Genomic DNA, 15,724 nt, shown 5'->3' with positions numbered 1-15,724 from the left:
TGCCTCACCTTGTCTCTTACCCAAGGCAGCAGGTACGTTGGCCGCTGGGTTCCAGATGGGGAGGCTGGGACTCTGACTTGATGGGCCATGCCTGACTAGAGCTCCCTAGGTCTGAAGGGGCATTTTGAGCATGAAAATAAAAACACCCAGCAGGGCTGCCCACCCTAGACCCAGGGAAGTGAAGAGGAGGCAAGAGAGGCCCTCCTGGACTGAATGGGCCCTGCAGGTGTACAGGTGTCAGAGACCAGAGCAGGCCCTGCGCGTGCCGGACTCTAGAGGGAAGGTCTGGGTTTTGCAGGTTTTGTGCATCCAGAAGGTCCCTGCTGCTGCAGCAGCCTAGAGGCAGCTGGGCCTGTGCTCTGCCCGTCCCTGTCCCCAGCAGCACCCCCCAACCCTGGGCCTCCTGGCTGGAGGGAGGACAGGATGGCAGGATGCAGTGGGAGAAGGCCCAGCTCATGTTCCCTCCCTTCCTGGCAGGGATTACATGGTGAGCAAGGACAGCTGAGCTGGCAGGTGGGCCGGCTGTGCCGAGAGGAGGGCGGGGGAGGAAGGGCGGCAGAGGGAACTGGGCCCAGAGTGGCCACTCTTCCCACACATGCCCCTTTCCAGCCCAGCATGTCAGAGCTGAGCCACTGGGCCCAGGACTGATCTCCAGGCACCTGCCTTCCTGCTACCCAAACCAATTCTCCAAGGCAGGCAAGGCCAAGGCCAAGGGAGTAGTTTCCCAACAGACAGACAGACTGACTCCAGAGAGAAGACCCACTGGTTTGTAGGAAGCAGCAGGGCTCAACTCTGTGTAATTCTAGAATCTCTAATTAGCACTTGCCATCCCCACCCAGCCTCCGTCATGCTCCCTATCCCACAGTTCTGCAGCTGTTGGAAGGCATCTGCCAGGGGAATGGCAGGGCCCCCTCACCCTGAGATGCCACTAGAGCCCCTGGTTGCCTGGACCACCGACCTAACCATTTGGGAACACTAGCTTTGGGACAGAGATGGACAATCAGTGGTCCTTAGAGATTCATCACAATACCGACATCAAACAATGACAACTGAGTGTGGATCCAGAAAGGGCCAGGAATGATGTGTCCATAGAAAACTGCACATCCCGGGTGTCAGAGGGCCTGGAGCCAGGGCTCACGGAGACCTGGCTGAAGCCCTAACAGGTGGGAGGTAAAGCTGAGCTCTCCTCCCTGGGGCTGTACTGGATTTTCACAAGACCCCACCCCCAGGAGAAGATCTTGGATTAGAAAAGGAAAAGCAAGGCAAAGCTGGACCCTGAACTTGCTGTGGTCTGGCCTGAGGCTGCTTGCAGGCCTGAGCCTTCATCCTGGCAGAGAGGGTCCAGGGCTAGGAATCTTCCAGGAGGACCTTGGATCTGGCACAGTCACCAAGGGATGCTCCAATTCTGCGTCAAACAGATACAATCTGGCACCAAACTCCAACAGCTGTGCATGCCCCCATGACCTCCTTCTCACTGAGAACCACGTGAGCCATTTGACTTGGTGGTTCCTGACCACATGTGCAACTTCAGGCAACACCGTCCAGAAATTAACTGTCAAATAGCATGCTCCTCAATTGTCCCGGACTGATTTGCTTCAAGCTCTGAGGCTCTGTGTTAGCAAGCGTTTTCAACCCAGCCCTGTTGGTCAGGTTTTATTCATGTTGAGCCCCATCTGAGCCCCTGTTCCTCATCTCCAAAATGCAGATAACTCCCTCAAAAGTTGTTGGGATAATTAAGTAAGACTAGCGAAAACACTTAGCACAGGGTCTAGCATGGAGTGGATATTCAATACACATTTCTTTCCTTCCTTCCTTCCCTCCTTCCTCTATCCCTTCTTCCCTCTGTCCCTCCCTCTCCTTCCCTGCTTCTCCCCCATCTCTCCCCCTGTCTCTTTCCCCTTCCCTCCTTCCTTCTTTCCTTTTTCTTTCTTTCCTTCTTTCTTTTGTCCTTTCTTTCTCTTTCCTTCTTCTTTCATTCTTTCTTTCGTCTTTTCTTTCTTTCATTCTTCTCTCTCTCTCTTTCTTTCTTTCTTTCATTCTTTTCTTTCTTTCATTCTTTTTTTCTTTCTTTCTTTCTTTCTTTCGTTCTTTCTTTCTTTCTATCTTTCTTTCCTTCATCTTCCCCCAAATGCAGAGTTAAAGACCTTAGCTGATCCTCCTTCAGCTCCCTCTCTTCTTCTTTTGCATCCATACTCTTTCTGCTGCTCTTCTCAGGACCCAGTTTCCTCCATCAGTAGATCTTCACACTGTCTTCTAGGTCAACGACAAGAGAGAGATTCATTGATCTCTAAGTCCCCACAGCATCAGACACAATGCAAAGCCTGGTTCCAGGTGGAAGGAGGAAACAGGTAATGGGATGGGGATGGATGAATAAATGAATGAGGGAATGGAGGGGACACCCCAGAGAGGAGGGGTGGATGGATGGGGTTGATAGATGGATTGAGAAGTCATGTCCAGGTGGAGATGGAGGCATGGGAGAACAAAAGGTGAGACAGGCGAGGGAGCACGTGACTAGTGGACAGGTAGAATGTTGACTAGATATGAAAGAGTGAGTGAGGGGATGGATTGGTGGATGGATAAACAGATGGACAGAGCCATGTGCCATGATTGGATTTGGACTGAGGCAGGAAAGTGGAAGGAACTCACTTTACTGCTTTCACCACAAATCCATGTTTTCACCATCTCCTTCTGCTCTCAAACTACAAAGATGTGGGGAGGGGGAGGGAGGAAGTGGCTGACAGCAACGGGGCTGGGTACTGCCTTCATTCCAGCTTTACCAAGCCCTTAATTAGTGAGTCCTGCCCTAGACTCCAAGCAACACAGGACTGGAATAAGGGCCGAGGGCATGTGTGTCCCTCCCTGGCCATTGCCCCCAGTCTCACCCTCAGAAGATTCTATCCGGAAGGGGGATCAACTGTGTTCACCGAACATGGGTTGTCCTCAGGCTGGATGCCAGGGTCTGGAAGCCTGCTGATTTCATTTTCCAGTCCAAGGGTCCACATGGAGTCACTATGTTGCCCTCGCTAAGTCCTGAGCTCTTGAGGTTAGCAACCCTATCCTCAGGACTGCCTCATTCCAATGATCGAGTTCCTGACACAGAGATGGCATAGGGAAGAAAAAAAAAAACAAAACTGTGGCTAAATAAAATGGATAATGAGTCTCATACACCACTGACTGTCGTCTGGGGCAAACCGTCTTGGAATGTATTGGAAAACAACAGTGAACCTTGATCTAGGACACTGAGTTTGAATCCCAGCTCCACCACTTCACAACTGTGTGGCTTGGCCCAAGTGCCTGCCCCTCTCTGAACCTCCATCTCCATATCCTGTGACATTGGATTAACTAGTGGATGCCACTCAACTATTTCCTGAGGCTGTGAGGACCACACTGGGAGTGGGCTTCTAATCTGGTCCTTCTGAAGACCCCCCACTTTGGGAACTTGGGAGCCAAGCCCCAATGCTGAGCATTCATCCTTTCTATCCAACCTGCTCCCAGAGGGCAGAGTGGGCCTGTGAGGAGGGGACGAGCAGACGGCAGGAGGTAAGCACGCTCCACTTTCAGGCTCCTGTAACTGGGGATGCACCTAATCGCCCTGACCTCAATCTTTCTCTGTGAATTATGGAAAAGAGTTCTCTGAAAATGAGGCATGTGCAAAAAGTTCCACCAGGCTCCCCGCCCTCCCCTGATTTCATCCTCCCCAACTTAATAAGGACCATGGCTTATTAGCTGTTCCCTTCCAGCTCGCTTGTCCTGTGCCTGCACACGTGAGACTAAAAATACCCATGGCTCCTATTAGAGGCTCTGCCCCAGGGGCAGGCAAGGCTGGATCTGCTCTGACACTGCAAACTGGCTCCCCTGTGCCCCCCGGGATCCAGGCCACCGGGTCTGTCCTGCTTGGGGCAGACAGGCACCAGCCCCTTCCCCACACTCCCCAGAGGTCTCCAATAATGCTAGGAAGTCTGTTATGATTTCCTGTGTGTTTTTGTTCAGATACTCCAAAGCCTTTTTCTGGGTACCTCCTCATCACCCCATCAGACACCAGCATGCATGGGGGCTCTTTCCCAGGGGCACGTGTCACTGGGAACATGGCCCTGGGTCCCACAAGTGACTGGCCCAAGTCTCAGCTGCCCCTGGAAAAGACATCTGTGCCCTTTCTACTAAAACAGGCAGGATAGCAAGTGTGTGAAGTTTGGTACAAGCACCGGGCCCATCTAGATGGCGGTGCCGGCGCGCTGGAGAAACCACGTGAATGGATTTCTTGCTCCTCTGTTTCCTTGTTAATAAACAGAAAGGCATCAGCCATAAAGGCATCAGCCAGCTCCTGGGCTGGAGCGAGCACAGCGTGAGTTCATGGAAGTAAAACTGCAGAACTTGACACAGAAGTAGGTGACCGCGGGTGGACTAATGCTGGAGCTCCAGGTAGGTGTGAGGACGCCCTGCTCCCATCAGAGAGAGAGGCGGATCGAGGAATATGCAAGGGGCATTTCGATAGCTCGGCAATAAACACTTGGTGAAGCTGAAGAGGTAATCTCTCCATGGGCTTTCATGTGCCACTGGATACCTCTCTTGGCATGGCCTGAGATATTTTGGAAGTGGTGGTGAGAGACAAATTGATTTTCATCATATCCATCCACGGGAAAAGGCCAAGCATGCCAGTGAGTATAAAGACTCCAAAATTCAAAACTACCTGGAACTTGGACGTGGTTCTTCCCACAGGTGGGCATCATTATAGGCAAGAAGATGGGGGCGTAATGAGCGATGGACAGGGAAAAATAGGGACAGGCAAGGAGGGTGTCATGGGCAGAAACACTGACACAGGGAAAGGCTGACCAGCCATCGGGGAGAGACACACTGGCAAGGTGGAGAACAGAAACTGTTTCACAGAAATGTCACGGCTCTGGCTCCTGGTTGGGTGGGGTGGGGGCGGCTGCGTGGGACCGAGCAGCACTGTCGGAACCAAACTCTCCCCCAAATCCGTGCTCCAGATGGTTCCATCAGCAGCGGGGGAGGTGGCTTTAGAGCAGCTTGTCCTCATTTAACCTCCTTCTCCTCCATCCCCCAAAGATCCCAGAAAAACACAGAAAAGCAAATGCCGTAAATCTCTGCAGGGCCAGTACCCCTCCAGGCTGAAGGGAGAGGTGCCTGCTGGCTGGCAGCAGTTATCCTGCCCCATTCAATTCAAACATGTATTGAGTACCTCTTGTATGCATAACACACAGTGGGGGTGGAGGGCAGTGACCTCAGGAATAAGGAAGACCATGACCTGGCCCTCAAAGACCTTCACATGGTCCCAGCATGAACATGACCTCACCACAGAATTTTCTATGAATAAGAAAGATCTAGGTAGTTTGGAGGAGTAATCTTTTTTCAAACTAATATTTAAATGTTTATGCCATTCCATTCCAGTAGGAAAAAGAACTAAGGATACAAACCTTAAATATCACACGCACACACACACACACACACACACACACACACACACACACACACACGACACATACATTTATGTAGAAAATATTGCTCAATCTCAGTGGTGATTAGAAAATAAAAATTAGAAAAACTTACCATGTATCGATTATATTATGACAAAGATTCAGGCAATGGGAGTATCGATGTTTGTGAAAGTCTGTGGGGAGGTGGACACACACAGCTGGTGAGATTGTAAACAAGCACAATTGCTCTGGAAAGTGATTTGACATTATATCTATCTCAAGCCTTAAAATAGTTGTAACCTTTGACTCAGTAATTCCACTACCTGGAATCTACTCTAAAAAGATAATCAGAAAATGTGGTCAAAGGTATAAGCACACAGATATTTATCAGCATATTATTTATGAAAGTGGAAAAATGCAAAACAAGCTAAAAGTTCAACAAGAAGAAAATAGAAAAATGGATTATGGCACCTTGGTATAGTGGGTGATAAAGCAACCTTTTAAAAAGGGTTTTGAATATTTTTAGTAAACTATTCATTTACATGAGTTGAGACCCAAAAAAATCATAAGACCAAAGTCTATATGGAGTGATCCTGATTTTATTTTTTAAATAAATATATACACATAAATATGTACATGTATGCGTGCACATAAATTTATTATATATGTTATAATACTTATATGTTGTAGTTGAAAGAAATGCTAGATAACAAAAGGTTTAAAAGCAGTTCTCCCTAGATAATGGAATTGGGTGGTTTTATTTTCTTCTTTACACAGTATCTGAATTTCTTAAATTTTCAATAATGAGCATGAGTTTGGACGGTGATGTTTCACTGACTCCCTGTGGAGCCCCACGGACCCTGCTCGCTGGGTGTCTCTGCAGTGGCTGAACAGTGATAGAGAATGGTGACACATGAGGGTGAGCGTCACCTTCTCCACGAGGGGATTATGGATGCCTGCAGTTTCTTCTGTCCCTTTCCTCAACTGTGGAAGCACATCCATGAGGACCCCCCCCCACCCCGCTTAAAGCAGGACCCAGCCAGGGGTCTGACCAGTTATGCTACAGCTTTAACTAAGCCATCCCTAAGCACTTTACTTCATTTCATCTCATCTCAGTAACGCCCTCACCCATCTGACAGATGAGTAAAACTGAAGCTCGGAGAGGTCAAGTACTTTGCCCACAATCACCCTGCTGGGAAGTAGTCTGGAAACATATATTTTCTTAGCATAACTGCTCCACTAGGAATTGCCAGCTTTTCCCAATTTGATGAACATGGACCAGAGCCAGGAGACTCTTCCAGGTCCTATTAACGGTTAGGATGGTTACAGAGAGAGGTATTCTCTAGGAGCGCCAGAACTAGGGTGACCACGAAGGGTGGACGTGAGGGCCAGTGTCAGGCCTTGAAGGATGGCTGGACTGTATTTGCCAGGGAGGTCTAAAGAGGTCTCCCGGGAAGAAGGGGGAGCAGGAACTAAGCCTCAGAAGTGGAAGGGAGCCAATATAGGCTGCTCAAGACTCCAACAGCTGTCAAAAAGTTTTCTGGGAAAGCTGTCTGGTCCCCAGGTAACAGCTTGCCCATCTCAGGGGAGGAGAGGACATTAAGAGATGGGGACTTGGTCTGCCCCACCCTCTGCGTGCCCCTCCCCCACTGCGCCAATGGAGAAGAGCATGCTGCGTTTGCAGGTTGCCTGCTGAGAGCCTTTCTTGTGTTGGCTTGCCTGTCAGATCACTAAGAGGAGAGGGGAAACTTGCCTCTTGGAATCTCCAGAGAGGTAAGAGTTAGGATTGGTCATCCCTGAGGAACTGCTATTTCTGAGAAAAAGCAATAATGTGAATCAGAGTACAGCCCGTTCTGGGAAGGCAAGTCCCCCACTTTTGACCACCCACCACCACCAAGATAGCAAAGTCAGCGCAGGGCTCAGAACCCTTCAACTGATGAATCCCCTTTTCAAGCAAAGGGGTGGAAGCAGTGTGTGTAACAGTTGGACCTGTCTGGGTATTAAATGTGATGAAGGATAAAGGCAAAAAATAGCCCTTTGATGGCTCTTCGTCTTTTGGCGTGCTGAAATTTCCAGCTCTGTGATTAAAATAATTATTTCTTCCCTAGAATGGAGATCTCTCCTGTCTTGTCAGATTTTTTTTTTTTTTTTTGTCTTTTTGTTGTTGTTGTTGCTATTTCTTGGCCGCTCCCGCGGCATATGGAGGTTCCCAGGCTAGGGGTCGGATCGGAGCTGTAGCCACCGGCCTACGCCAGAGCCACAGCAACGCGGGATCCGAGCCGCGTCTGCAACCTACACCACAGCTCACGGCAACGCCGGATCGTCAACCCACTGAGCAAGGGCAGGGACCGAACCCGCAACCTCATGGTTCCTAGTCGGATTCGATAACCACTGCGCCACGACGGGAACTCCTTGTCAGATCTTAAAACAAGATGCAGTTTAGTTACTTGGGTCAGAATACAGAGGTCCTTGTGTAGTGGGGAGGGGGCAGGGTCCTCCCAGAACAAAGGGAAGGCAACATGCAACACCAGCATTTGAGCCTGCCAGTACAGATCTGCAGCAATGTAGCATAACCTGTATCCATGAGCACAGGCATATCTATGTCCCGGCTTAGGGGTTAGGGAACCTGACTGGCATCCATGAGGAAGCAGGTTTTATCTCTGGGCTTGCTCAGTGGGTTAAGGATCTGGTGTTGCTGTGAGCTGTGGTGTGGGTCACAGACATGGCTCCGATCCCGCGTTGCTGTGTCCCTGGCACAGGCTGGTGGCTACAGCTCCGACTGGACCCCCAGGCTGGGAACTTCCACATGTTGTGAGTGTGGCCCTAAAAAGAGAGAAAGACAGACAGACAGATAGACAGACAGAAAGAAATTATAAAATACCTTATAAGGGGGACAAGGAGTTTAGAAGTAGCGGGAAACATAACGGGGTATATAAGGCCACGCCCCGCCGGCCTTTAGATATGAATACGCTGAGCCAGGGCCGGCACAAATAAAGCTGCTTCCTGGCAAAAAAAAAAAAAAAAAGGCCTTGGTGTCCTGTCTCCCTGTACGTAAGTCCTGCAACATTTCAACCCCATGTTGTTCAAGATGGCAGCAGGAAGGAGATACTAGAATGTGGAGCAAAGCTTGGAAGCAGAAAAGTCAGAAGTGCTCGGGGAGCATGGCCGTGGCCATGACTGCAGCGTGTGGGGGTTGGCAGAGAAAGAGGAAAGCAGGGATCTGTAGAAGGAGGCTGGACCAGGGTGTGAATCACAGGCTTGAACATCTGTTTTTTGTCCCACTGGTGGTGGGAACCACCGGAGGAAGGGTTTAAACAGAGGGATAGGCCCTCTGGCTGATAGCTCACAGCCTCAGTCTTCACTCGTACCCCCCTTCCCCTTTCCAGATACATCCAAATGCCCTCATCTACCTCACCTTCCTGCGGTGACTGACTCTCGGTTCAAAACAGGCAGTGAGGATGGGAGGAATGGGTCGCCAGAGGCCAGGGATGGGAGGAGCAGAGGGGGGAGGGGGACATCTTTCTGCCCATGCTCCTGGCAGGGAGCAGCTCTGCAGGCCCCAAGAAGCCAGCTGTTGGACTGAGGGCCATGGGTGGGAGCCTCTGCAGAGGGGCTCCAGGTTTTGGGCAGCATGTGGATCCAGGAGCAGATGTAAATACTCTGGGGGGAGCCATCAAGGTGACTCGGCTCCTATTTTCATGGGTTTGTTCCAAAGCTGTGTTCTCACGGCATTTGTTTGTCCCCCAAGAAACATACATCAAGGTGCAGGGACACTCTGGGGTGTCACAACTGGGAAGGTGTCACCCCCTGGCATGTAGTAGCTAGATTCCAGGGATGCTGTAAATACACCACAGCGTACAAGAGCTCCCCTACAGCAGAGTTCTCCGGCCCAAATGTCCAAGGGAAAAGAAGCCTTGCCCCAAAGGATCTGTTTTCAGGTATCCTAGAGAGGCAGGGAGTCCCAAACCATCTTCCTATAGCTCTGGCTGGCACCCCCACTCAGGTCATCATCCCTGCCTCCAGAGGCAGCCCAGGGAGGGGCTCCAGGATGAGCGGTGAGAGAATTGCTAAGAGTGGCACTCTCAGCAGGGGAGTAAGGGGGTGGGAATGCTAATGTCTGGCAGGGGCCTTCAGCTCCCCATCCTCCCCACTCAGCCCCATTCAGGTGCTGCACAGGAGCAACTTTTGGGACCTGCACTCTCAAAGGACTCAGCCCCAGGGCTGGGGTGACACTGGGACCAGAGAGGTGCCTAGGCAATCCTCATGGCCCTTGCAGCTTCAAATAGTGAAGCCATAGTTCTTTCCCAGTCATCTAGAGAGCAAGGCTTAGCCAGCCCCCTAGCAGGGTGTGTGTGTGTGTGTTGTAAGTGGGCTTACATTTGGTGTTTACATGCACACATGCAGACAGAACAGGGACAGACAGGGCTCTGTGCAGGAGGAAACTGCCTTGGGAGTCACCACTTTTACTGGTCCTTCAGGTAATTCTCTTGGGACTCCAGTCAACACTACTGGCAGCCAGTGACCATTCTTTTCATCAGATGCCCAATGGGCAAGGGGGCTGCAGTGATGCAACAAGATGACAGCTTTTATGGGTGACCAAATTGTGAGCCACAGTCAGCAGGGAAAGCACTTCAGAGTCTGAGGGTTCAGTTGTGTGACCCCCAGGTCCATCCCTGACTTGTCACTTCACCTGCCCCTTCCCTCACCCTTAGAATGAGGTAAGATTGACAACTTACCACCCGAAGCCCACTTACAATGTACCAAGCACTGTTACAGCAGTCCCGTGACGATTATGCCCCTGAGAAAATGCAGGGGAGTGGCTTGTCCAAGGTCACAAGGACAGCAAGTGTCGAACTCAGGCCTGTGTCATACAATCTGCTCCCAAGGGGTTGGGGAGCTCGGAGTGGTGGTGGGGGGCATATTGCAAGGCAGGGTCCCTAAACTTCACAGCAAGGAGGTCCCAGAGCAAAGGCCTGGGAAAAACGCGTCATTTCTTAATGGTAGAACCTCAAGGTAGGGGACTGGCCGAGCAGGGTGGGCCCACCATGCCAAGGGCTACCAAGCAGATGCGCTGTAAACACTGCCGAGTCCCAGAGCCAAAGGCCCTGCTGCTGCTGGCTGGGCAGGCCAGGCCTCGCTAAAAATAGACGGGCCCTCAGGTCCAGCTCCCTGACCGCCAGGGAGGCAAGCTGCTCCCTGCACCCCAGCCTCCTCCTCTCCCCCTCCCCCTTCCCCACGGGGCAGGAGCCAGGCTTCTAGAAGTTACAGAGATGTTAAGACTTTCACTTCAGGCCAGAGAGGACTGTTAAGCTGGCGCCCAGTGGGCAAGTTCCAAGTTCTGATGGGGCCATAATGGGGGAGGGGGATCTGACCCCCACACCCACCCATGTCCCCCTAACGGAGGGAGCTGTCAATCTCCAATCCCACCCGGGGAAGGTGTGGAGTCAAGGCCAAAACTTGGCCAATTTCTCCACACCTTGCAATTGAATCTGCAGACCCCTTGCTGGTTCCCTTTTCCTGCACTGACTCTTCCTGATGACAGCACTGTGCGATCTCTGTATCTGCTGTGGCTTTCGGAGATCTGCTGCTGGCGGTCTCAGGAAGGCCCAGGGGATCGCGTGATGGGGCAGCGCCCAGCCGGCTGGAGAGCAGCTCCTGGGCCGGGACGCCCGCTCAGAGGGAAGCCGGGGGGCACAGGGAGGGAGGCACTTCCGCGACGGCCTTGGCGGGGAATTGCCTTACAAAGGTGACTTAGAGCCGCTTCATTACGGTAGCGCCCCCTCGGGCGGGCCCTAATGGCGAGTTTGGCAGAGTCAGCAAAACGCGGAGCCGCGGCAGGGCGGCGGGGAGCGCCCTCTCCCGCGCCCTCGCCATCTCCCGCGCCGGGCAGCGGCGCGCACGGGCCATTTGCAGCGCAGGCAGCCTCGCGAGCGGCCGCGGCGCGCCAGCCGGAGCGGGCAGCACCATGGAGCTGAAGAAGGACAGCAACTCCGTGTCCATCGACATGCTGCTGATCGTGCACTCGGAGAAGCGGCGCGCCGCACAGGGCGCGCACTCGGACCGACAGACGGACCCGGGCGCGCCGCCGCAGCGCAGAGGAGGTAACGCGCGCTCGGCCTGGGCCCGGGCCCCGGGTCCCTCGACCTCCTCGCCCCAGGGTCTGCCCGCCGGGGGGCGCCCCACGTGCCCCTGAACGAGGTCAGCGAGGTCGACCTGCTCCCTAAGGCTGCCTGCGCCTCCGCGCAGCAGCTCTGGCGTCCCGTGGCAACGCGTAGCCCGGTGATTGCCCCGGCTTGACTCCCTGGTGCAGGCCTGCGGTGCTCCTGTCAGCCCGGGAGCCAGTTTCCTCCTAGTCACTCTTTGAAGGGTGCAAATCAGGTTGGAAGATGCCCTGGAGGAAAGAGACCAGAGCCTCAGGCCTGAGTCCTGCGTGGCGGAGGCCTGATCCCCACAGGCCACATTGCAGGGCACCGGGGACCCAGGGGGATCATGTGCTGAGTCAGACCTTGAGATGGGGTGCTCCCTTGGTGTCCTTGCACAGTGGACCTCGGTGTCCCCTTTCTTGAGCCTTCCCCCAGCCTCCTACAGTAGAAGGCGTGCAAGGTGTAAAAGGCACACAAGCTTGGGTATGATTAGGCTTGAAATCTGCTCTCTCCCCACTTTGGCTACTTGTCCTACAGACTTTCTGTTAAGGCATAGACTGGTAAAATAAAGTGATTGTTCATAGAGTGATTGTGGAAAGCAGGACTCTGGCTTCTGTACTCTCTAGAGATCAGGACACAACATGAAGAGTGCAGAGATGGATACTAATGGAGATTAAATAAGCCCCTCATACACCCGGAAAGCACTAGGTCCTGGGTCTCTGAGGAAGCCCTCAGGAGCCGTTGAGGAGGCGGGTGTGAGAGGGCACTAGACAGACTGTGCCCTGGTTCTTTGGGGGTGTAGCTTGCCAGCCCTCAAGATAAAATGACTTCTGCCTCCTGCCTCCCTTCCAGCTCCAGCGCTCCTTGAAGTCTGTCCTTGCCCTTTCTGTCCCCACAGCCCCTGTGCACACTGAACATCCACCTTCCACCTGCCGAGCTAAAGCAGGGGTGCCAAGGATGGCTTTGCCCTCACCAGCCACACAGGCCACAGCTGCCCTGTAACTCCTGCTGAGAGGCAGGTGGCGGAAAGAAAAAGATTCTGGAGAGCCGAAAATGTTGACAGGCACCCCAGTCTCCGGAGGGATTGAGGGCCCAGGAATTGTTTAGGTTAGTCAAGTCTTTAGTTCTCAGAGCTACCCCTAGGAGAAGGGGCAATGGCCCGCTGAGGGTATTTGTAATGAGGAAATTGGCAGAGGCTATTGGCCTTCCTTGATGGAAATACAGCTGCTCCTACTACACACACTGCAGTCCAGGAGGCCAGAGACACCATGAGGTCCAGCTCCAGGTCAGCCCTCGAGCCCCCGCCTCCCTCTCTGCCTCTGATCACATCTCTCTGAGAGGCTGTGACACTAGAATGAGAGGGTGGGGAACGCAGAGAAGGCCCAGAGATGCCAGGAGTCAGGGCTGCTCTAAGAGGTATCCAGCACAAACCCTACATGATTTTAGACCCATGCACTTCATACTCATGACCATAACTCAGAGAAGGAAGACCCCTGTTTGCTAAGCCCCTCTGCTGATGTTTTCTTGATGGATATTTCTTCCAGACACTATGGTGGCAGAGAAATCCATGTCACTTATTCACCATAAGATAGTTCTGCACTGGAGCAGAGGGAGAGTCCATGGCCTCTGAGGCCCACTGGGCAGAAGTGATGTTCAGGAGACCCTGGCTCAGCAAGCCCATGGGCCCAACCCTGGGGACACAGCTAAGGAGGGGAAATGCTGAATAAGATTAACTTATTCCAAAGCCTCCTGTTGGGGCACAAAGATCCAAAACACATCTCACCCACTTCCAGGTGTCGCCTCCTGTCTTCTGCCTGCTCCAGGCCCCTGCTGGGCAGGGGATCTTCCCCAGCTCTGCAGAGGAGGGCCTGATCGCCTCAGAAAAGAGCAAAGCTAGGTTACGGTCACATGCAGAGGACTGACAGAGGGTGGCTTTCTGCCGTGTCCTTGTGGCAGAAAAGAGAGGGGCAAGGAGGCAAGGAGCATGTGCACCAGGGATTTGGGCCACATGTGTTCCCCTGGAGTGGAATAGGTAGCCTAAAGCTGCCTGCACCAGGTCTGAAAGAGCTTCGATGCCTTAGGTGTTACCCCCAAAGTCGATGGGACGTGTGTGCATTCCATCTCTGGGTATCGGTGAAGGTTCCCAGACACTGGCCATGGAGGGCTCTGCAGAAAAGTAGCGTGTCAGGAAAGGTCTGGGGGTTGGGGGCGCTACTCAGAGTGGTGGAAAGGGCTAGAGAACCAGACTGAAGGCTGAGCTTCCAGGAACGTGGCCATAAGCTGCACAGCAGAGCTGATCTGGTGAAGAAGCCTCCACTGCCACCAAGGAGCCCTGATGCTCCTTCCATGCCAAGAGCTTCATTTTATTGCAGTTGCTTGCACTGCCAGAACGTATGCCACTTGTGTGCCAGGAACTCGACCTTGCAGCCACCACTTCCAGCTGCCGCCAGAAAGAGAGAGAGAGCTTCCATTCCCTTCCCTGTTGCTTCACCAGGTCCCTAGACAGAACAGGACGAAGGCACATCTCAGGGGTCATGCTTCGGCCACACAGGCCCCTGCTCTAGCTGCAAGGGAGGCTGGGAGAGCAAGCCACCATCACTTTTGGTTCCGTAAGGATCTATCAGTTCCCATCTTTGTCCACTCCCTGCCCCACATCAAGACTCTAAAAGTGGGAGAGTCACCACATACAGGAGTTGGCAGGCAAAATGAACGGCAAATATCTTCACAATGATGCTTCTCTATTTATGTGGTGGAGATGTGGGAGTGACAAAGGGCCATCTCCACTGTGAAAATCCTCCCTGGATGATCCTGATAATGAACCCAGCACCCTTGAAAGTGACCTTTGTAATATCTTTTTTTTTTTTTTAATGTTGCCAATGCAGAGGGTTGTGCTCATTCTTCCAAGTGCATCTCATTCATGGGCAGCCTCCTTCAGATCCCAAAGGCACTAAGTTCCACCAACCCCACGTTAGCCCGGATCTGTTTGCATCTAAGGCATTACTCACTTGGCCTGCATCTCTCCACCTCGGAGATGCTCATGCTGGTCCTTGTTACTTCACAGGACTCCAAGTCATCGGAAACGGAATCCGGAGATGGCAGAAATTAGAAGGAAGTGACCTACACGGTAAATTATCTCATTTTCATGTTATTTTCTTTCCTATCGCTGGAATTCCACACATTGAAAAATGCCTAGAAGCATTGGGTTTCACTTGTTTGAAGACTAGTCTAGACATCTAACCACTCAGACAGTGGTTGCTCATGACAGCCAAGCCTCTGGGGCCGCTGTGACCCTGGAAAATTTTCCTTGGCATCAAGTCCCCCAGTTTCCTGGAGGCTCTCGGGTGTTGGGGTGGGTAGTGCTGTAAACCTGAGCACCCAGTTGTTCTCTGGCTGAGCTATAAAGAAGAACTTGGCATCATTTGGGATGGTGGGTTTGGGTGTGTTCCCATGGGAGATGGGGCTTCTCAGGTCATGAGAGCATCCATCTTTTGAAAATATTTCTGAACAGAGGAGACAGCAGCCTGCCTTGGGTGGTATTACTCCAGGCCTGGGGAGATGCCAGTCAAGGGTTCTGTGGCTCCTGGCCTGGGACCCAGAATACAATAAGATCTGAGAGAAATCGGTTTCCAAAGCCTCCTCTTTATGGTGCCAGGCGTCTGTTGCCCTGCAGGCCCAGGATTTCTCTGGCAATGCCATGCATGGACCATTCTACTAGGCCCTCTTCTGTGCCCTCCTGAGATTCCTAAGCCTCCCATGGAACTGTGCTGTGGGCCTGTGGGAATTCTAGTAAGAATCAGGGCCCGGTGAGGGGCTCAGTCAGACATCAAAGGCTAGTGGGAAGGACGCACCCCACGTAAGCTTCCACAAATGGGGAAATAGACTCCAGCTGAACAAGAACGAACAGCTTTGCCCTACCATCCTCCTGACAGTAACAAAAAGGGAGGATGAACTTGTAAAAGTAAATCCGTTCAGTCATTCCCTCGGTAAAGGGCTGTGGTTTACTTTGCGCCAGGAAGGGTTCCCGTTCCCCCTGGAGGTAAAGAGCTTGCCTGTGTTCCCCCCACCCCACCCCCGGAGCATTCTCGAGACACTCCTCCCCAGGGAACCACCCTCAGAGTCCTGGCTGCTGGGCATGCCTAGGTGGGATGG

The 15,724-nt window shown here is 52.6% G+C and overlaps 1 protein-coding gene and 1 long non-coding RNA gene across 2 annotated transcripts in view; one reads left to right on the top strand and one right to left on the bottom strand.

Annotated features, from left to right (window-relative positions):
* LOC110256251 lies at window positions 2,067-5,649 on the bottom strand. Its single transcript, XR_002337595.1, has 3 exons — window positions 5,566-5,649; window positions 2,883-3,090; window positions 2,067-2,253 (listed from the first exon to the last, which is right to left on the bottom strand). It is a non-coding gene; the product is annotated as an uncharacterized LOC110256251 (long non-coding RNA).
* The window catches only part of KY (kyphoscoliosis peptidase), a 48,951-nt gene continuing 44,198 nt past the window's right edge, over window positions 10,972-15,724 (top strand). Inside the window, exons 1-2 of the mRNA XM_005669860.3 lie at window positions 10,972-11,533; window positions 14,637-14,699. Coding sequence (XP_005669917.2) covers window positions 11,398-11,533; window positions 14,637-14,699 — 199 coding nt within the window. The 5' untranslated portion in view covers window positions 10,972-11,397. The remainder of the gene's footprint in view (window positions 11,534-14,636; window positions 14,700-15,724) is intronic.

The sequence above is a fragment of the Sus scrofa genome, chromosome 13, assembly GCF_000003025.6.
Source record: "Sus scrofa isolate TJ Tabasco breed Duroc chromosome 13, Sscrofa11.1, whole genome shotgun sequence".
Taxonomy (NCBI): domain Eukaryota; kingdom Metazoa; phylum Chordata; class Mammalia; order Artiodactyla; family Suidae; genus Sus; species Sus scrofa.
Note: the sequence above shows the minus strand (reverse complement) of the source record. Positions and strands in the feature narration are given on the sequence as shown.